The sequence below is a fragment of the Ptychodera flava genome, chromosome 13 (genome assembly GCF_041260155.1).
Source record: "Ptychodera flava strain L36383 chromosome 13, AS_Pfla_20210202, whole genome shotgun sequence".
NCBI lineage: Eukaryota > Metazoa > Hemichordata > Enteropneusta > Ptychoderidae > Ptychodera > Ptychodera flava.
The window spans coordinates 12,233,581-12,256,479 of NC_091940.1; the positions used below are offsets into that span (position 1 = coordinate 12,233,581).

At 36.5% G+C, this 22,899-nt stretch overlaps 1 protein-coding gene across 1 annotated transcript; it reads left to right on the forward strand.

The window, feature by feature from the left end:
• Positions 1-398: 398 nt before the first annotated feature.
• On the forward strand, positions 399-22,718 carry LOC139147441 (lysosomal protective protein-like). The gene is made up of 11 exons (XM_070718548.1): positions 399-670; positions 3,457-3,568; positions 6,056-6,193; positions 7,179-7,337; positions 8,126-8,217; positions 9,040-9,124; positions 16,013-16,180; positions 17,362-17,522; positions 18,978-19,137; positions 20,563-21,547; positions 21,617-22,718. The coding sequence occupies exons 1-10, from the start codon at positions 486-488 to the stop codon at positions 20,731-20,733; spliced, it is 1,431 nt and encodes a 476-aa protein (XP_070574649.1). The 5' UTR covers positions 399-485; the 3' UTR covers positions 20,734-21,547; positions 21,617-22,718.
• The last annotated feature ends 181 nt before the right edge of the window (positions 22,719-22,899 follow it).

A 22,899-nucleotide genomic window follows, 5' to 3' on the forward strand; every position in this document is an offset into this window, starting at 1 on the left:
GATATTGAATTACAAAACAAAAATGGTGGGAAAAAATCATGAAAATTTACAGCCACTTGCCATTTAAAAGTGTAGCTGGATTTGAGTATTGACAGTACAGTACAGTACACTTTTACCGAAACGTAACCACGGATGGAGCAACGTCCGCTTCCCCTTTTATTTGTTCCTTTTTGAAGATCATTCAACCAATAATTCTGTTGAAAACATCACCAATACAATTTTGGTGCTTGGATTATTGAGAGTTATGCACATAGCAGCTGCCATCATCATTCGCAAAACTTTCGCCGGACTTGAAAATATGAAACAACTCTAGAGACGAACAAACAACCGAAAAAATAGAATCCCCCTTTGTCGAGTTTTTTCCGGGGCCACGGGATAAAGGTTATCACCCCAGTTGCAAAAGTCACATGACAGGCGCATGAGAGGTGTATGTGTGTCACCTTCCCTATTTGGCTCTACCTGGAAGGACGATTACCTTAATCAACATGGTAACGAACAAATTGTCGCCAGGATTTCTGAGCTTTGTTGTTCTTTTTGTATTTTTTATGATTTTTGTGGAGGCCGACAACCCAGACGAGATCAAGTCACTTCCTGGTTTGAGCAAGCAGCCCACGTTCAAACAGTATTCTGGCTATCTCAACGCCACCGGGTCTAAACGACTGCATTACTGGTACGTGAGGCCGGTGTATTATATCCCCTATTGTATTCGATGAAAGTATTCTTTGTATGGACTGCTTTGCTACAATGGCGATAGCTGACAATATTTTTGCCAGTAATTAATAGTCGCGTTAAAATGGCTAAAATATGAATGCATTATACACCTGAAGTCAAGACCATGGTCAGATGTGCATTTTAAACCAATATTAAGAAGTCCTAACATAATTTTAAATTCAAGTTTTGCGAATAACCTTTTGATTCCGTGCTATGGTTGCAAACACAGTCACTTGTGATCGGTCTATTCCGCTCGGCGTCTATGCCCCGTAGACGTGTGTACATATGCCTGAGTAAAACCATGTAACCGTCGATCGTTCCCTATCATTTTCAAAATTCATACCTGGTACTTAATTTGCTTTAAAAATGCTCGCGTCGTGTGATTTTCGGCCGAATTGGACGGACACATCGCTAAAACATAAGCGTGAGCAACATTCCGGTCACCTCACAGTGAACGTTGGGCACCTCCACTTTGCTGACCTTTAGCGCCGCGTACCCATGAGGGGTGACTGGAAGGTTGTTCACGCTTTATGTTTTGGCGAGGTGTCTTCTGAACTCGGCCGAAAATCACACGAAAATTCATACCTGATACTTTATCTGCTAACAAAATGCTCGTTTCGTGTGATTTTGGGCCGAATTCGAGAGACACCTCGCCAAAACATAAAGGTGAGCAACATTTCAGTCACCCCTCATAGGTAGGCGGCGCCAACGTCAGTAAAGTGGAGTCTGAATCTGAATCTGAATAAATACGTTGAAGGACCAGAATTCTGGTATATCATCAACTGGAAGAAGAGGGCACAAAGAGGTCAGCTAGTAACACTGGAGGGCTGCCTTAAATGCATCCACCGTACTAGCATTTACAATATCTTCATCTAGATTGTTCCAATCAACAATAGTTCTCGGGAATAAAGAATATTTATAAAGATCTGTACTACTGTGAGGTAACTTGAAACAACGAGTATTCATTGACGCATATCTTTCAACTTTGTTATGACAAGTAAAGTCCTTGAATTGTTTTGGTTTGATTGATCTCTTTGGTCTTTCAGGAACAAGGTAAGTGTCAGAACGTATAGCTGGTGTTAAACCCTCTGCAATTTTGAACAAGAACAAAGGCGGAGATTTTTCCTTCTATCTTTAAGCAGAGGGATGTCCCTAAGCAAGTTTGTGATTGTTCCGGGTTCTCTATCTTTGTAATTATTGGATATAAATCGGACTGCTATATTTTGTATACGTTCAAGTTTGTCAACGTTCATCTGCTGAAATGGATCCCGTATAATTGCTCCATACTCCAATGTAGATCGAACTAGCGATATATATGCATTTTTACGACAGGATAAATTGCAGTGTTTCAGGTTCCTCCTGAGGAAACCAAGCATTGAACGGCTTTTTTTGATATACTTGTGATGTGAGTATTCCACTTTAGGTCGTCTGATACAATCAGGCCGAGGTATAGATTGTTTTGTACATATTTCAATATATGACCATTTAGGTTGTAGAAGTAGGCTAAGCTTTGTTTCGTACACTTAAGATATAACATTTCTTTGCATTAAAGCGCATCCCCCAAGATTTAGCCCATTTGTCCAGCTCATTTAAATCATTCTGCAAGATTAAACGGTCTTTCTGAGTTTTTTTGGTTCTATATAACAGGCAATCATCGGCAAATAATCTGACTTAGGATTTTACACAGTCTGGGAGATCGTTTATATGACACAAAAACAATAAAATCCCTTAAACCGTGCCCTGAGGAACACCTGAATCCACAGTAAACACATCTTGAATATTCTCCGCCAACGACAACCCGCATCTGACGTTTGCACAGAAAAAATGACTGCCATCTATGCAGTGGACCACGGATACCATAGTGATTTAATTTATGCAACAATTTACGATTAGGGACAGTGTCGAAGGCTTTCGAAAAATCCACTATGGCAAGGGAGGTACCCAAGAGGTGACCGGAATGTCGCTCACGCTTATGTTTTAGCGATGTTCCGTCGAATTCGGCCGAAAATCACACGAAACGAGCGTTTTTGAAGCAATTAAGTACCAGGTATGAATTTTGAGAATGATAGAGAACGATCGACAGTTACATAATAGACAAACTTGCTACTTTTCACAGTAAAATCGAACGTCGAAGATGACATGGTGGCATAATCCCTATAGAAAATAGCCATTTCATTTGATTTCCTGACTTGGTTTTTCTCAGGCAAATGTACATACGTCTATGGGGCATAGACGACGAGTGGAATAGACCGATCACAAGTGACTGTGGTTGCAAACGCACCGCAGCATTATCTCATCAAAATCAGAAAATAATGTTTGAAAGACCGCAAGGACTTTACTGAATTTGTTGAAGTCGATTGAACTGAACAAATATGCAATGAAAGATTTGAACTTCTGTCTTGCATTTTTTATTCATTCCTTCGGCGTTTATTTTGAGGTCATTTAAGGTCAAACGTTAGTCATTGTGGTATCACGTGAGGACGCTTTAATGATAAAAGAACTGGGGAGTATATAGTGTCATAAGATATATAGAACCATGACGATTACGCGAATAAGTATCAATTTTTTTCTAATATTTCATCAACATACAATCGTTTGCCTATATTCGGGGGAGACTAGCCCCGCTATAAGGTCTGATCACTGCTTACTACGCGTAAAAATTTCCAAAATTAAGACGTAAGCTTATGTTGTGAATTCAGTAAATGTGGCAATGAAAATCTAATTTCGCTTTCGTTTCGTCTGCAGGTTCGTTGAATCACAGAACAGCCCTAAAGACGACCCCGTAGTGTTATGGTTAAATGGCGGGCCAGGCTGCAGCTCATTGGATGGGTTCCTCTCTGAGTTAGGACCTTTTCATGTAAGGGGATAAGCAAGTTCCTCAAAAACTGTATATCTTTCTGTTGTCTGATTTGTTTCCCTGATGTCTTCAAATTTCAATAGCAAAACTTTCGGTTGACTACAATATGTACAGATTGAAGATAGCTTTTGTTTGACTCGGAGAATTTGTAACGTGACTTCAGTTTCATTGGCAAAGCCATCGCATGATAAGAGTACTTCATTTGTTTGACCCTGACCTTGAGGAAGGAAATGTTGAACTAAATTGAAAGTCAATTAAGATGACAACAAACGTTGATACTCACTTTTACACACAACACACACAACACTAGGACTCGCGAAAACATATAAATATATTAAGATAACTACATATTTAATTTGACGATAGACTTAAGCAGTATTAATTTTAACTACACTGAACAAAACTTCAGTGTCCAAATCTGTGCGTAGAAATAGTAGCCAAGGCATAGAATTTAATATATAGACATCGTGTTAAATATTCTTGAAATACAGCTGTGTCGCACCATACTCTAGTTTTTATGACAAAAAGGAGTCCAATATTACGTCTTATTTCTGCTCACAACAGCATCGAGACATTGTCAAAACATGAAAGGGAATTACAGTGTTAAAACAAGTGACATCATTAACAATGTGTCGTTAAGGTGGTTTGCGCCTCGAAAGTGAAAGACTTAGACTTTTGCTAAATTTTTTAGCTCCGCTGTCAGCGGACGCGGAGCTTATCAAAGAGGTTGATTTTCCGTCGTCGTCCGTCGTCGTCGTCGTCCGTCGTCGTCCGTTGTTGTCCGTCGTCGTCCGTCGTCGTCCGTCGTCCGTCAACAATTGCCTTCTCCTCTGAAACCGCAAGTCCAATTGCTTTGAAATTTTATATGCAGTTCACTTGGGGTGACCTCACTTAAGTTTGTTCAAATTGTGGTGATATTTGCATATTTGTATTTTTGGGGCATTTTCTGCTGTTTTTGGTAAAAAAATCTACTTCTCTGAAACCGCTTGTCCGATTGCTTTTAAATTTAATATGCAGTTTACTTAGGGTGACTACAGTCAGATTTGTTCAAATCGTGGTGAAATTTGCATATTTGTATTTTTAAGGCAATTTTTGTCATTTTTGGTAAAAAAATCTTTAAAAATCTTCTTCTTCAAAACTGCAAGTCAGATAGCTTTGATATTTGGTACATATGTCCCTAGGGATGATCTATTTCAGATTTGTTCAAATTGTGCAGAAATATGCAAATTTGCATTTTTAAGACAATTTTTGCCATTTTTGGTCAAAAAAGTTTTTTTTTTAAAAAGTACTGGTCTGATAGTTTTGAAATTTGGTATACAGGTTCCTACAGATGAACTTAGTAATATATATTGAATTTCTGATGAAATCTGTAATTTGTATTTTTGGGCAATTTTTGCCATTTTGGTCAAAAAATGTGTATTTCCAAACCGCTCATCTGATAGCTTTGAAATTTGGTATACAGGTTCCTACAGATAAACTTAATGATATTTATTGAAATTATGATGAAATCTGCAATTTTGTAATTTTGGGTTATTTTTTCCGTTTTTGGTCAAAAAAATGTGTATTTCCAAAACTACTCATCTGATAGCTTTGCAATTTGGTATACAGGTTCCTACAGATCACCTTAATGATATTATTGAAATTATGATGAAATCTGTAATTTTGTAATTTTGGGGCAATTTTGCCATTTTTGGTCAAAAAGTGTGTTTCTCAAAAAGTACTGTTCTGATAGCTTTGAAATTTGGTATACAGGTTTCTACAGATGAGCTAAGTAATATATATTGAATTTCTGATGAAATCTGTAATTTTGTATTTTTGGGCAATGTTGCCATTTTTGGTCAAAAATTTCATTCTCAAAAAACTACTCATCGGATAGCTTTGTTGACATGTTCTTAGGGATGATCCGATGTAATATATTCAAAGTATGATGAAATTGTGTATTTTTGCAGCTTATTTAGCCATTTTTTCTGGCCATTGCATTGACCTATCAAAGATTTCCACCTTCTTCATCAACATATGTCAAAAATAGTTACTCTCTACATAAACACAGCGGAGCTATATCGGCCGCTAGGTCGCTTGTCTGTAATGGAACTTTCAACCATTCTCTTACCAAATCAACAATAAAAATCAGGGGTCGCCGTGCAAAGTTTAGAACTAGCAAAACAAATAACCCAACATTTTGCGACATCATGACATTCAAAATGGTTTCCACTTCTGTGTTAACTCTATGGGGGAAAAATTAACTGAGACGGTGAGTTTTTCTTTCTCCAAACGCTTTAAAATGAACCCCCACAAGTCGTAGATCACAGAAGAATTTGTGAGTCCGACTACCTGTCCCCAAAGTTAAGGAACTAACCTGGCCCCGCAGACGATGGTCAACGGTATTGCAACGAGGAAATCCATCTTTTATGGAGAACCCGAAACATAGAACCTATAGCGTATGACGTGGCAATGATGCTTGTTTCATCTACGTGTCCTGTTTTTCAGGTCAACGATGATGGCAAAACTCTTTACGTCAACGAATACAGCTGGAACAAAGTTGCCAACGTGATCTTTCTAGAAGCTCCAGCTGGTGTTGGATTCTCTTATTCCGATGATAAAAATTATACTACATCGGATGATGAGGTAACCTAGATCGAACCGTTAATGCCACAAATGACAGAGCACCTCCAATAAACTGAAAATAAACTTGGTGTTATTAAATGTATAACGCTTGTCTCTATCGCCCTTATAGCTTCTCTGGTTGTATATTTTTACCACAGAGACTGTGCAATAATTGCTCATTTTTCGATATTTTATGGACTTGGCTGGCTGGTTCATGATTGTGTACTTCTCTTTTCGCATCTGATTGGACCTTGGTCTATATTTGCTCTATTAGGTAGAACGCACCTCGGGGACAGACATTGGGACTCTCAAACTTTACAATTCTCTTCTGATATACCACATGTGGGGGTTCATTTTAAGCTCTTGGTGAAAGAAAACTTTTCACCGGCTTAGTTTTTCGAAATTCAAAAATTTTTATTTTCGCCATAGAGTTAACACAGGGATGGCGGCCATTTTGATTTCTAATATCGGTAAATCTTGGGTAATTTGTTTCTCTAGTACAAAAATTTGCACGGTGACCCCCTATTTTTATTCTTGATTTTGAAAGAGAATGACTGAAAGATTCCTTGAGAAAAGTCAGAGCAAAAGTTTAAGTCTTTCACTTTCGAGGTGCATATTACCTTAAAATGCAAAAGTCTTATATCAAATCAACTGCTTTGTAGTTGGCTAGGTCTAGCACAGTGGGGTCGACTTTCTTGTTTACAAACAATGTATGTCATGCATTATAATTAGATGTATCACGTCAACGTAGCTGCAACATTTAAATTTTTCAATGGTTAACAAACATGTTTTAACTTTCACCATTCGCCAACGTACCCTATAGATACGGTATTTACATCGGTCGTAGGGGTCACTGGGAGCCTTTGAGCAGAGTTCCGACGACCTTCTCCCTTTAACTTCGAACTGTTCTTCTTTGCATACATCACATACAGGAAAAACAATGTCGGCGGGCTAATAATATCGCACACTAGGGTATGACATTATCATTATTTCTATATCTCTATAGACATCGCTGAACAATTATGCAGCCCTGCAGTCGTTCTTTAAGAAATTTCCGGAGTTTGCCAACAACTCGTTTTACATCACTGGCGAAAGCTATGGAGGGGTTTACGTACCAACGTTGTCTGTCTGGGTCATGGAGGGAAATGCAACGATCAACTTTAAGGTGTGTTTTTTATGATTTATATTTGTGCGTTGACAGGGACTGACATGGGCAATTTTAATACTACTTGCAATTCTTGATGATGTCACGGAAAACAAAGTAAAGGACCTCGAATTGAAGTCATTCTAAAACTAGGCAAAACGTTTGAAAGGTATCTATGCAGAACAACAGCATGTGTAATGCAGATCTTAGCTGATTGACCAAGGGCAGTTGTGCATTTTATTTGTATGCTTACGTGCAAACTTATACTTAAAATATTTGACAAATGTACAGAATCAGTATTGTATGTATATTGTCGCATTTCAAGCATTTTGCCAAGTAAAGTTACTGGCCCTCGCAAAGCTATCACGTGATAATTTACGTGAATGGGTGTGAAGGTTGCAATCAGGATGCTTTTGAGATGCACCAGACGTAAACCTTATATATAGGTATTGATTTGAAAACAATGTGAAAAGGGAATGACCATAAAAAAACAAACAAACGAGCTCAAAACATATGTTCTTGTGAACATTACCTGACTCGAGCAGAAGTAGCTGTCAAATTTCATGACAGGTGTTTCATGGAGGGGTCAGTCACTGTCAGGTATAGGATTAAGTGGAAACGGTGACAGTAAAATTTAGGTAGGCCTATGAGTTAAATTTGAAGTTAAGGTCACAGATGGAATAGTCTTAAAGAAGACACCCGTCACACTTTCTGTATGGCATTCCATTGCATGATTCTGCAAGAACTTTATGTCGGCAAAATTACACACTGTACGTAAGTATCATAAGCCGCATTCTTTGCCTTTACAGGGTTTTGCTATCGGCAATGGTCTCATCAGTTATGAACTCAACGACAATTCACTGGTCTACTTCAGCTACTATCACGGCATTTTCGGGGACGAGTGAGTACACGCTTTAGACTTCAGTCCCTTCCTGTGAGAATGTTCACTCACTCGTTCGATACTGTGCTTGATCAATTTCAACAAAGACAAAATCAGTCGCAAATTCAAGTTGGCACTTTTTTTTCATTGGACATATTGCATCGGTATTTGTGAGACATGGATGCGAATGGTGATCTCTCTTTGATGTTTGAAAACGTAACTTTTGCATATCATGTTCTCTACTCGTGATTTTATTAGTGCGACCATCTTATTGTTATGATCTTTTTAGAAGTTTTACTCGGACACTATCTTTAATTAGTGAAATTAACACAATGACATTTGATGCAGAAACCTTTCCACATAAATATATAGTAAAACCTTTGGGAACTCGGGTTTGTTACGATGCGCTTGGTTGAAATGGGTAAATAGGATAAACATTATCCGCCATATGTTATGATTTGTCTTGTTGAAAATGGGTTTGCATTGACGATGGATGTGGCATGACTTTATGTAAAAATCTATAAACAAATATCAATGTGACAAGGGGTTACCTTTCAAGTGGTCATGGCATGATGACGTCATTAGGTTTTCGTTCCAAATTTATATATCAACAATGTTGTTTTAAAGCTCTTCCGTAGAATTTGCTTTCAACAAGATCAAATTAAAAAGGATTATGTTATCTATATAAACCGGTGCATAGGTGACAAAATGGACGTACGAGCGATGCGTTCATGGTGAAAGTATGGGCCTAAGTTCCTCTTTTGCGCTTTACGCTTTTTCGTAATATCGACACAGAAGCGATGGCGGTATTTTGATAATTGTCACTGTATATTTTTTAATAAGTCTGTGGGCGGAATTGAACAACTACTGTTGCAGCAAGGGAGTATGTAATTTCCATAACAACACGGATCCAAATTGTCGCATTGCGGTGAGTATATCAGGTCAATAAATGCAAATATTCCCCTGATAATAATAGCATAACAAAGGATAAAATGTCATGAAATAATGTAGCTCTACTGCAGAAAGATACACAACCGAACTTAAGGGACTGGTCAGTTTCTTCAGCCTGGGGGGGGGCGGTGGATTCATGGGGGGGGGGGGTCACCCTGTTTTTGACTTTGGTGATAGGGGGGGTCACCATGTTTTTGAAATGCCCAATAGGGGGGGTCAGTGTGTTTTTGAATTTTGAAACAGGCTCATCATTGCCTATAAAATGCTAGTGTCAGCCACAAATTTCATCATTGAGTTGTATTTTTCGGCGCGCCCTCGGGCGCGTAACTTTAATAATCAGTCATATTTTTCAGCACGCCAAACTTTAACATATCAAGCATACATACATCAGAGATATATGTATGTTCAATATTTTCAGCGTGCACTGTAAATCCAAGTGTTAACTTCTAAACACATAAATAAACACTTATCTGTTACACTTTTTGAAAGGCGTTAAGGTGTTTAAGATATAGTAAACACTTGAAATGTTTAATTAATAAACACACATATTAAGGATTTAAACATTGGTGTTTTTATAATAAACGTGTCAACGCGTTTAACAACTAAACAGACTTACATGTTTATTGGGTTGTTACACTTTTTAAACACATATAAGTGTTTATGACCTAAACATGTTTATTCAAAAAATATATAAACATGTTTATCAAAAATGTTTATCACACTGACAATTACCTTCAAAATCATGTCATTGATCATAACATTTTGTTTCCAAAATAAGAGACTGGATACAGTGTGCTTACAGTGCTAATGGAATGCACAGGAAACATGTTGTATAGAAGCAAACATAATCAAAGGTCCCATTGTTCATAAACCTGGCACTGTGAACTGCCATATTCAACACTCTCACATTAACAGTCAATAACCTTACTGTCAGCCTTTACAAAATGCGTTTGAGTTTCATATCTTCAAGAAAGACGACAAGATTCGGCGATTCAAGTTCCTGCTCTTGAAATAAACTTCAATGTCAGCATCTGGAACCTCCTATTGGAAATAGAGAATGTGTAATGCATTGATTAATATACTTGTGATTAGAAGTATGACTAAAGCAAGCTATTGTTACATGCTACATTATTACATCCCATAATGTACAGGATACATTGTCTGCTGTGATAGACAAAACATGTAAGAAATCTGATAAACTTTATGAAACCAGATATTGAGCCATAATTTATACATCTTGTGATATGTGTTGCATTCAGTTTATCCTGTACATTATGGGATGTAATATTGCATAGTGGTACTATTGATCATTAATCTGTGCAAGAATAATGTAGCATGTATAGCCAACTGCCCAGACAAACATATCATTTGAATGACCAAAACCAGCAAAAATACTCAAAAATATGTGTCAAGATTTGAAATAATTTCAACAAATCTGAATCAGGTCATCCCTACAAACCTGTACACAAAAGCAATCGGACAATGGGATTCTAAGAACTTAGATGATTTTTGGATTTTTTTGAAAACAAAAACAGCAAAAATTACTTGATAAATACAGTTTTGCAGATTTTTTCACAATTTGTATAAAACTTATAATGATCATCCACACCAACCTTCACATCAAATTTCAAAGACTAGTCTGATGAGCGATTTAAGATTCCAAAACAAGAAATTTACCTTTTTAAGATAACAATTCTCTAGTACTTAATAAGCTCACACCCCTGTAAATTATATTTTCAGAAAGCCTAGATATATGAGAACATTTTGGTTACCATAGTTACCATTGTTTACATAACTATCACGTGACAGGTAATTGCATAAGCTTTAAAAAATCGGTTTCCCCAGTGTTTTGTTTCAATGCTTTGAGATATGTGGCTGAAATATGTGTGATCTCAAGCTGTCTTAAGGATCTTCCAAAGTGTGTCTCAGAATTTTTAAACCTCTTAAAACAATTTTTATGCCAGAAATACTTCTAGAGTGGTGAGTTTAACCCAAGTTGATTTCTTTAAAATTGTACTCCAAAAAAACTAAGGACGATAGAAGAGCATTGTGACAGCTTGCATTCCAGAAAGTTTGAGTCAGATATTTTGAAGTAGGCTATCGGGACAAAACATTGGGAAAACCAATTTTTTAAGGTTATCCTAATTACCTGTCATGTGACATTTATGTAACAATGGTGATACAGTGGTTACCAAAACCTTTCCTATATCAAGGCCGTTAGGAAATTATAATTTATGGGGGTTCTGAGCTTATTAACCACCAGAGAATTGTTAGATTAAAAAAGTAAATTTCTTGTCTTGGAACCTTAAGATTTTTCACAGAAAAACGGAAAAAAAATGTCAAAAAATAAGAATAGGCAAATTGCAGCATGATTTGAACAAAATTTACTGAGGACAATCTAAGGAACCTTAACACTAAGTATCAAAGCAATCAAACAAGTGATGTTAGAGAAGATTTTTTTGACCAAAATCAGTAAAAATTGCCCAATAATGTAAATTTTCAAATTTTACTACAATTTGAACCAAAACTGACTAAGATCACCTCGAGCAAACTGTATAACAAATTTTGGACAAACGGTTTTAGTGATGATGATTTTTTTATCATAAACACAAAATATTGCCCCAAATACAATACACACATTTCTAAATGATTTGTCACTTATAGCAGAGCTAAAAAGTCAGTATCTCATAAGATTGAATTTGAAGACATGATGGGCTTTCATACATTCTTCCGCAATGGTTACATCAGATTACCGCAATAGATTTTACGTCTTTAAAAATAGTCTCCAAGTCCATACCTCAACACTAAAAGTGTTAGGCAGTTTGATTCATCCTTTTGAATTTAGTGAAACAAGCGACCTAACGGTCGTAAGATCTCTGTTGTGTTACATAGAGAATAACTATTTGTGACACATGTGTTGATGAAGGTGGCAATGTTTGATAGCTCATTTCAGGGTGGGATGACGAAAAGTAGCAAAAATATCTGCAAAATACGCAATGAAGATTTCATTGTAATTTAAATTTATCACATTAAGATAATCCCTATGAACCTGCATACCAAATTTGAAAGCTATCAGACAAGTACTTTTTTGACCAAAAATGGCAAAAATTGCACCAACTAAAAAATTTGCAGATTTTATCATAGTTTCAATAGATCACATTTAGTTAATCATTAGGAACCTGTAAACTGAATATTAAACTATCACATGAGCAACCGACATCCCAATATTAAAGCAATCAGACAAGTTGTTTTTGAGAAACGCTTTTAAAGAAAAAAGGCAAAAATTGCCCCAAAAATACAAAACTCCAGATTTCATTGTAATGTCAATATATCACATTGAAATAATCCCTAGAGGAACCTGCATAGCAAATGTCCAAGTTATCAGATGTGCACTTTCAGAGAAAGAATTTTTTTTTACAAAAAATGGCAAAAAAGCTCCCCATAATACAAAATCACAGATTTCATCGTAATTCCAATATATCAGACATAGTTTATCCCTAGAAACCTACATACCAAATATCCAAGCTGTCAGACAAGTAGTTTTTTAGAAAAAAAAATTTTGACCAAAAATGGCAAAATTTCTCCAATAAAAAGTAATTTGCAAATTTCATTACAGTATCAATACATCACATATAGTTAATCCCTTGGAACCTGCATACCAAATACCAAAGCTATCAGATGAGTAGTTTTGCGAAAGATGTGTTTTACAAAAATCTGGCAAAATTTCCTCCGAAAATACAAAATTGCAAATTTCATTGTAATTCTAATATATCACATTAAGTTAATCCCTAAGACCTGCATACCAAATTATCAAAGCTATCAGATGATTACATTTTGAGAAACAAATTTATTTGTCCAAAAATGGGAAAAATTGCCCCAAAATACAAAGTAGTAGATTTCATCATAATTTTAATATATGTATTTTGATCATCACTCTGAACCTGTTAACAAAATATCAAAGCTATCAAACAAGCGGTTTTATAAAAAAAAACATTGACCAAAAATTACAAAATTTGCCTTAGGCATAAAAGTACAAAATTGCATATTTCTGCACAATTTGATAAATCTGAAATAGGTAAACCCAATACACCTTAATCTCAAATATCAAAGCTATCTGGCAAGTAGATTTTAAGATGATATTAAGATATTTTTAACCAAAAAACAACAAACATCACCTTAAAATACAAATATACATATTTCATCACCATTTGAAAAAAATCTAAATGAGGTCGACTACACATTCATGAGAGTTTGCATATTATCACTTATAGGACTGTTATTGCACAAGAAAATAAGTTGTTAAATACCATAGGTAAATTTAAAACAAACTGCAGCGAAATGTGGTTTTTAATTGGGTTAAAAATAGTACCCAACATTAGAATCGGCAAATGTTGAAAACAGCAATCAGTTCAGTCCGAATTGTCGGAATAAAATGAATATAAACGGTCTGCAGCGTCTTATACTCGAAGAGATATTTACAAGTAGTACCCCTCAAAGACCTTGTTTATTAAATTTGCATATCGATTACCTTATTTGCATATAGACTGATAAAAATACCAGTTTGTCACGCGCAGTATTATCCAATATTATGACAGAACCCCATTGTTTTATTGTCGGTAAGAATTACAATATAGTTTTCAGTCAAGAAGATGCATCATATGTCCCAAATAATATGTCCGGAATCTACATCGTACACCTTCAATGTGACGGCAATATTATGATGTATACATAGGCAATTTGCATTGCTATCGTATTGACACTGTACTGTAGAACTGCGCGTGAACATGATCAATAAAGAGATCTTCAAAAATAAACGATAATCATTCAAACGCTTTATAAGCTTGGGTGTTTACAGATAAACATTAATATAATTACCTGCAATGATTATGCTCTTCCTGTCGAAAACGGACGTCAAACCGGCGAGTCAGAACGCAGCAGACATCTTCGTAGGACGCGCCACTGTTTATGACTTACGCGCATGCGCTACCCCCTGCAAAGCCGCAGTGCAACATGGGAGAGTAACACATAAGGTGTTTACGGTTGTGTTTACAACAGAGGACGTATTAAACACCGGCGTTTATATTCACTAGCTGCATGTACATTACGTTTAAGAAAAATATGTTTAGCATAAAAAATATAGCTCAAAAATATTATATAGTGTATTTTTCCATGTGAAATAATGAATTAATGAGAATTTTATGTAACCGAATCGATATTAAATAAACTTAATATTTTAACATTATATGTTACAATAGGTATGTTAAATGATAAAATTTTATAATACGCACAAGTTCGTCGAGTAAACTTTAAATAGGAAACATGTCAGAGTTCCCCGTGATCATGGAACTCACAGTTGGAATATGCTAATAAACACAGGCATTTAGTTTCTAAACACATCGACACTTTAATAAACACAGGTGTTTAATTTTTAAACGCTGGCGTTTAATCTCTAAACGCGTCACACGTCGCATAGATTTACAGTGGGGCATGCTCTTCAAGCTCATTACTTTAATATATCAGACATTTTTCAGCATGCCCTTCAGGTGCATGACTTTAATATACAAGGCATATATATCAGAGATATCAGGATGTTTCATATTTTCGGCGCGCCCTTCGGGCGCAATACTTTAATAAATCAGAGATATCTTGATGTTGCTTAGTGAAAGTGTACCATTATGAAATCTGCATTTCATATGAAAAGGATGACAAATTCTGATACTTTTCTGTTCTCTCTATGAGAATTCAGTATGAGAAAGCAACATGCACAAATATTTCACAATATATATTTGATACAGTGACTTATTTTAGGGATAGAAAAATGACAAGATATCTTTCCTTCTCATTGATGCAATTATTTTCCTTTGTGACACAGGTTTTCTGTAGAAAGATGCTTTTTTATGAACAAAATGACAGTGAAAAAAGGCAGTTTTTGTCATTATTAGCTGTGCTTTTATGGTTTCAATGTTACAAGAGAAGGTCCTCTCAGACACTGTACACATCAGATTTGGATAAAAAAAGCTCTCTATGGCTCCTCAGGAGATTTAATTGGATGGTTGGCAAGTCTTAACACCCATCAAAGTTTTGATTCACTGCTTTTCCTCTTTGATATAATATTGTCATCCATTTCTGTACAACAGTTCAGGACATCTAGTTAAGCATAGAAAGTGTGAAATACATTCACAGCTCATTCAAAATACAGCTCATTCAAAATGTACTATATTCAAAATTTAAGACTGACACTTTGAAATTCCTATCTTACAACTGACATGTCAACAATTTCATTAAAACATAGAATGACTATTTAAAATATGAATATATGTAAATGTAAAATATAATTTATATATACTATATATATATATATATATATATATATATATATATATATATATATATATATATATATATATCGCGCCGGGGGGGGTCACCCTGTTTTTGAAATTTGGAATAGGGGGGGGTCACCTGTTTTCAAAATTTGGAATAGGGGGGTCAGCCACTTTTTGACGTCGGCAAAAAAATAATCCACCGCCCCCCCCCAGGCCGAAGAAACTGACCAGTCCCTAAGCATAGACAGTAGAGAAATGCCTACTGTCTATGGTTAGAGTAAGGCCACGCAATGTTTTTCCTTTTGAAGATTTTTTCCAATATTTTGGGTTTGCATCACATGACATGCTTTTCCCTAGATTTCTTTCAATTTTGAGTTATGCGAACATTTTTGTCATGTACAGCAAGGCTATCGGATTTGTTATACAACTTTTTCCTCAACAGGATTTTCCACCCACCAATAGGATTTTCCGACCACCCCTCCGATACCCCATGGTCAGGTCGATCCCTCATATTTAGCAACTTAATTAATTGACTCTTTCAGATGGACCAAGTACATCATTTCACAAACGATATCGGTTTGAATACGTATGGACTGTACACGGACTGCGCAGGCGGTATCCCACCGCATGCAACGAGATACTTGCGGGACATGGAGAATGTGTTCCGATTCTACAAATTCGATACTCCAAAACTACGACCGACGAAAAAGGTAACATATATTGAGCTTGATCACAGAAAATTGGTGTAAATGTAAGATATCTGGTGTTATTATCTATGTTATTTTGCGTTGTTATCTTGGCCAGTAGGTGTACAATAACGTTAAAATTCTTACTGGCCTGTCTTTTAGACTTGCTGCAAGTCTCTGGGGATTTAATATCAAAACTGAATAAATTGAAGCAATAAACTTCACCAGACTGTCACCCTAAGTGGTAGGCTGTTGCGTAGATCGTTGGGTGAACGCCTTGGCTTGGCCAGCCAGTAACTGCTGCCGAGAAAAGCCAGACGACCGGGGACCAGTCTAGCCATCCCTTACTTACAAGAGTTTTCACTTTTAAAGTAACACTCTGAACAGTCTCCCTGTTTTCCCGATACACCACCTTGTGTGTGTACACAAGGTTGAAAGTATACGGGAGTGTGTGTAGGGAGGTCACAACATTTTCACAGGGGTAATGCCAATGAACTGGAGGGCCAGTATTAACGTTCTTGTACATGTAGGTACAATGATAACAATATGGGAAAAATGAATATAAACAACAACAACAACAACAACAACAACACAGACGCCTAATTTTATTTTGTCAGTACCAACAGATGTGATGTCTGAGCTCCATCCGTTAGGGTCCGACTGATGACATTGATATCACGATATGGTCACAAATCGGAATTCCATATCGACACAAAGGTTAAGCTGTCATTATGAGAAAAAAAGATTTGAACCTCGACACACTTTACCACATGCACATCGAGGCGGTTAACGCCCGGAAAGTTCACATATACATGTTGGGGCTTAGCTTAGGGTGCATAGGCACTTGAGAAAGCGAGGGACGTATTCTCGATAGTCTATGGTTTAAAGGTATAAGTGTATTGGGGATCAATTGTCCGGGGGGGGGGGAGGGAGGACTTAACTGCCCGCCAATCAATGTCACAAGTGATATAATTGTAAACTGTGATGGAGAATTGTGTTACTAGGAGCCCGTGTTACGGTGAATACGTTTTGGGTTTACGTTGAGATCAAAACATTGTTAGTTTTGGTGATCTTATAGAATTATTCTCGCGAGACTTTTCTCATGACATCGGGTTCTGATTCACGACAAAGGAACTTATTTCAAATCAGTGAATTTTCGTTTACTCTCTGACAACGATTGTAATACCTTTAAAATTATCATCCAGGTAAACGTCACAGGGCTGCCTACACTCATCTCTGGCAAGAGTGGCCTGCAAAGCGATCCTCCGTGTCTTAACAAAAGTGCAGCTACTACGTACCTGAATATACCGGATGTCAGAAAAGCGTTGCATATACCAGAAAGAGTACAAACTTGGGAGATATGTAGGTACGTTATGGTAAACTCAGGCCAAGTGATTATTTTGTTATTAATCTTTTTTAATTTGCCTTTCGCATCAACAGGTCAGTCCACAACAATGATGGCGTTCCATCAGCGGTAACTTTTGATTTTTTTTCGTTTTTGTTCTGTCCATAAAGTAGATATGTTTAATTTACTCCCCGATTCATGCCAAAATAAATGGTTTTCAGCCTGTCAACTTATCCTAAATGTGTGCTTAAACATATCCAACTTTTTGATGGCAATATGAGCTACATTTCATTTTGACCATTTGACAATAAGAATACTGCACACGGGACTGCTTTGCAAGGCAAATGATTTTTATTTCAACGCGTCCTAAGCAGAACTTGTTTTCTTGATAAAAACAAAGGAAATATGATTATATTGTCCCTTGATCCATAATTCCATGTAATGGTCGTATCTCTTTCCCCGGACTCATTATCTTAAGGTAATATGCGCCCCGGGGACAGATACTTGGACTCTCAAACTTTTTTCAAATTCTTTTCTGATCTACCACTTGTGGGGGCTCATTTTAAAGCTCTTGGTATCAGAAAAACTTTTATCGTCCTAGTTTTCTGGAAATCGAAAATTTTATTTTCTTATATAGAGTAAACACAAGGACGGCGGCCATTTTGAATTTCAAATATCGGTAAATCTTTGGTACTTTAGTTCTCTAGTACCAAAATTTGCAAAGTGATCTCCGATTTTTAATCTGGATTTTGAAATATAGTTGTTGACAGATTCCTTAATGAAAATTTGAGCAAAAGTTTAATTTTCCACACCTCATCAGTAATATTCCACTCTCACCTGCTTATGGGGTATACATTTCCCAGCTTATTCGATATGCTAGAGCATGCAGTTCATATGGTGATTTTGTAGAGAGACATGGCCATCTCTCTTACAAACTGTTAAATCACGGTTACACCAGAGCAAGACTTGTCTCTACATTCAAACGCTTTTTTGGCAGGTATAGCAAGCTGGTAGATAAATACAATATCTCTCTTCGGCAAATGATTGCTGATGGCATCGGTGACATTGGGCCTTAGTTAGTGACCACTACCTATCTGACTTACAGATTGATATATGGCGGGTGCCACATGTGGGGCAGGATGCGCTTACTATTTTCGAAACACCTGACATCACTTCTTGGTCTTCTGGCCAGAGGTCCATATATCTTTCTTCCATGAATATGACTTTGTTTGTGTACTGTCTATTTACTGTCTGTTTTGTGCTGTTTTGTGTCTATGTTTACAACTATTGTTCTTACGAATTCTGACCTGTCTTCGGAGTATGGATTGGTATGATTGCGATTATTTTAAGCCGTTTACTTTCGAGGCGCCTACAACCTTAATGTTGATCTTTGGGCCTAACTTTTAAACATCTTTCGTCAACATGCAAATCGGACGCAAAATATCAAACTAACACCTGATCATTTTATCTTCTCAGTGACGAGGTCGGTAAGAACTACCAAAGGATCTACAAATCTGCGTACGAGCTATTCAAAACCCTTCTACCGCGGTACAGAAGCATGGTGTACAACGGAGACACCGATATGGTGTGCAATTTTCTCGGCGGCCAGTGGTTTGTGGAATCGTTGCAACTCAATGTAAGATAAATACATTAATATAAAAGTGCCACTGTCTTACTTAAGCAAAGTCTGCAATAATTACATTGTACTCAGTTTACCATCGCTGATTTAAAGTAAGTGTAAAGTTTTGGTTCTGTTATTATTGTGCTACAATTATAATAGCAAAACAGTACAGATGAAGACCAAGATAAAAGATTTGATTTTTCGCATGCATATTTTCATATTTACCTTTAGCAAAGCCCAAATGTCTAATCATGTAGATGTGCTCTTAGAAGTCAAACTTTGGAGCGCTTAGGGAGCATTCGTTTTTTACGGGGAGGGGAAGGTAGAACTTATGCGACTAATGAAATGTAAAAAGCGCCCCCCTCCAAATTAAATTACTAAAATTTGACCCCCGCCTCAAAATTCATTAGTTGTAAAATGTGACCCCTCCCCGAAAAAAAATTTCATCAGATATGATTCTCTAACCCTTTGCACTCTTAGGCCCTGGGGTGAAAAATTGGGTCCTTCAAAAGCGTTTGCAAGAAAAATGAGTGACCCTCCCTAATTTTCATGCTAAAAAACAGTGACCCACCCCTAGATGTCACAGTCCGTATCAATGATATCTTAATTAACTTATCATTTTTCTCATTTGCCCTTTGAACTTTCGAAGAATCCCTTTCGAACTTTACAAATAATCACTTGCGTGAAATTCCAATATCATATTAGTATTTTTAAATCTGCTCTTTTAAACATAATTTTTTCATCACGTACATTATTGTCAAACGGTTATAAAAGCACAGATTTAGCTAGTTTTGTATTGTAAAAAAAATATTCAAAGTTTCCCAGTAGACTGCAATGTACAGTGAAGTTGATCAACGTTTCGGTGAAATTCCAAAATCAAATTTCTTGCCCAACATGCAACTGTAACCACCCTAGTCTGATAAAGTACATGAACGTTAATAATCAACAGTCTATAAATACACAGATTTAGCTTGTTTTGTATTGGAAAAAATTATTGATAACTTTCTCATAGACTACAATGTATCAAGTAACATTTCGGTGACATTCCAAAGTCAAATTTTTGTCCATAACTCAATACAAACCTTCACAAAATTTGAACCCTCCAATCATTGATCGTAAAATTTGACCCCTCCCCTAAAACCGGTTTCGTAAAAGTCAACCCCACAATTTCCACCGACCCTCCTTCCTGTTAAAAACGAATGCTCCCTTACATATACATGAGTAAACTGAAAAGATTCTATCTTTTCTGAAAGAAACACAGATTTACTGTAGAAAGTATATTTAGGCACAGAGCCAAGAGAGACGAATATACCTGCAGCATAATAGTATGTGTACTGGTTTGATAATACATATCGGATACAAATCATGGAATGTGGTATCGCCCTTTACAGCGTGAATACATTGTTTCTTTGACATCTTCTTCATCTATTTTGTCTTCAGGAGACACAAAAACGACAGCAGTGGATTTATAACAACCAAGTGGCTGGATTTTATCACAAATTTGACCGTCTGACTTACGTGACCGTGAAGGGCGCAGGTCACATGGTACCGCAGTGGAAACCTGGTCAGTCCCTACTGATGTTCGAGAACTTTCTCAACGGTACTATGTAGTGTACTTGTCGGACAAATAGACACGTGATCTTAATTTTAAGCCTGATAGGCTAGCCATTACCTGTCATGATAATACATTATCCAGTCAGAATAGCGCATGATATTTCAAATGCTTAAGAAAATGACATCTTGGGAAAAAGCAAACATTTCTGCGAGCGGTTCATAATACGGCCGAACCCTGTCAATAATACATGTATTTTAACGAAATACCATAGTTTTGTATGGATCTTTCGTGCATTAGTATACTTTAAGGACTGTCCTACTTAATTGGCGAAGGGATTTTGAATGGTGGGATTATTTAAATAACAATTTCAGAGTGGAACAATTCTTAACAGTCAAACTGATGTAAAGAGTAAAGTTATTTTTGTGTGGTTTAGAATTATGATGTATATGCTTTCATGTTCTGCAATTTTGAAAGAGGCTGATGAGTATTAATTACTACGTCAAAAAGATATATATATATATATATATATATATATATATATATATATATATATATATATATATTATATATATATAAGCTAAGTGAGGAAGGGTAAATGCAAAATGTAACTGGAAGTTGTTTTGTTGTCAACAACTACATCTTGACTCAATGTCATCTAGTCCGATATCTATGCTATGATGGCCAAGAAGTGGTGCAATGTAGTATCTGGTATGAAAAGTGTGACTGACCTGAAATATACAGCTTGAAAGGAGGGGGTAGTCGGGAATGCGCTCAAAGGTCATATGGGACCCATATGACCAATGTGAACATAGTATACAAGGTACATTGGCGATTGATGAAAAGTAAAACATGTCTGTCATAATCTACATAGTAAAACTTAAATGTTGCAGCTATGTATAATGTATGAAATATATTGTTTGTAAACAAGAAAGTCCCTAGAGCGCAGTTCAAACGACAGCCTCCCTTTAAAACTAACCTCTGCTGTTAGGTGAAACAAGTATGGTGTAGCAGTATGCTCTGAGATGAGGACCGATAGCAACATGGCCAACCCCCCTTCAACACTTTTGGGATAAAAACAACTTGACAATTTCTAGCAAACAGGGGTGGCTGGATTGACGCAGAAGGGATGAAGATCTCTTGGTGAGACGTCAAACAATACCATATTAGTACGCCAGACACATAGCATTGCCAATGTTGTACATAATCATAGAGAAAGATAGATGTCTATGTTACTCTGTGACATAATACATCTCACTGGTAACACATTTACACAGAATTTTGAATTGCATGAACAGATGAACAAATTATTCAAGCTCGGGAACATTTTGTACAATGTTATAGATAATGGAATAGCTTCAAAAGCATTTTATCCACAACTTGTAGAAAGGAAATCTACTCAAAACTGTAGAGTTGAATTGCAGTTATTAAGGTAGTATGCGCCACGAAAATAAAAGACTTTTGCTCAGACTTTCCTCAAGCAACCTTTCAAGCGTTCTCTTTCAAAATCAAGAATAAAAATCGGCTATCACCGTGCAAATTTCGGTAATAGAGAAAAAAAACACCCAATATTAACCGATATTTGACATAAAAAATACACCATAAGCTTCAAAATGAATTTCCATAAGTGGTAGGCCAAAAGGATATTGTAAAAATTTGAGTCCGAGTCTGATTCCGAGGCGCATTCTATCTTGAAGTTCAGCTTTTTTTCACATTCCTACAAATATGCAATGTTAAATTCCACTTCAACTGATTTGATTTTCAACAATGACCAACTGAATCTTTGTGCCATTGTGTTTCGTATTCAATCAATGGTACAACTTCAATGGAGGTACCGTTCCTCACCGTAAAGTGGATATTTTTCAATCAATATTGCCTATCCACAAGGCAGCGGTATACGGCGGTTCAACACACAAAGCTCACAGTGATTGGTGTGATGATCAACCCCACTGATTCAGTCCATTGTACATCTGTTATTTATTCAGAATGTTGATCCGTATCTTACCAAACATTTGTATAAATTGCTAATAAAAGATGAAATTAACAGACTGTGTGTGAACCTAGTCATTTTTGTGAAATAAAGTGCATGAAACATATATCTGTGTACGCACCTGAAATAGCAAAGTTGTCCAAGGGAGTGAGAACAGATATATTGGCAAAGGGACTCTCTCTACATCGTGGCTGCAGCACTGTAAATCTTTTAGAATACTATCATTTGAAAAATC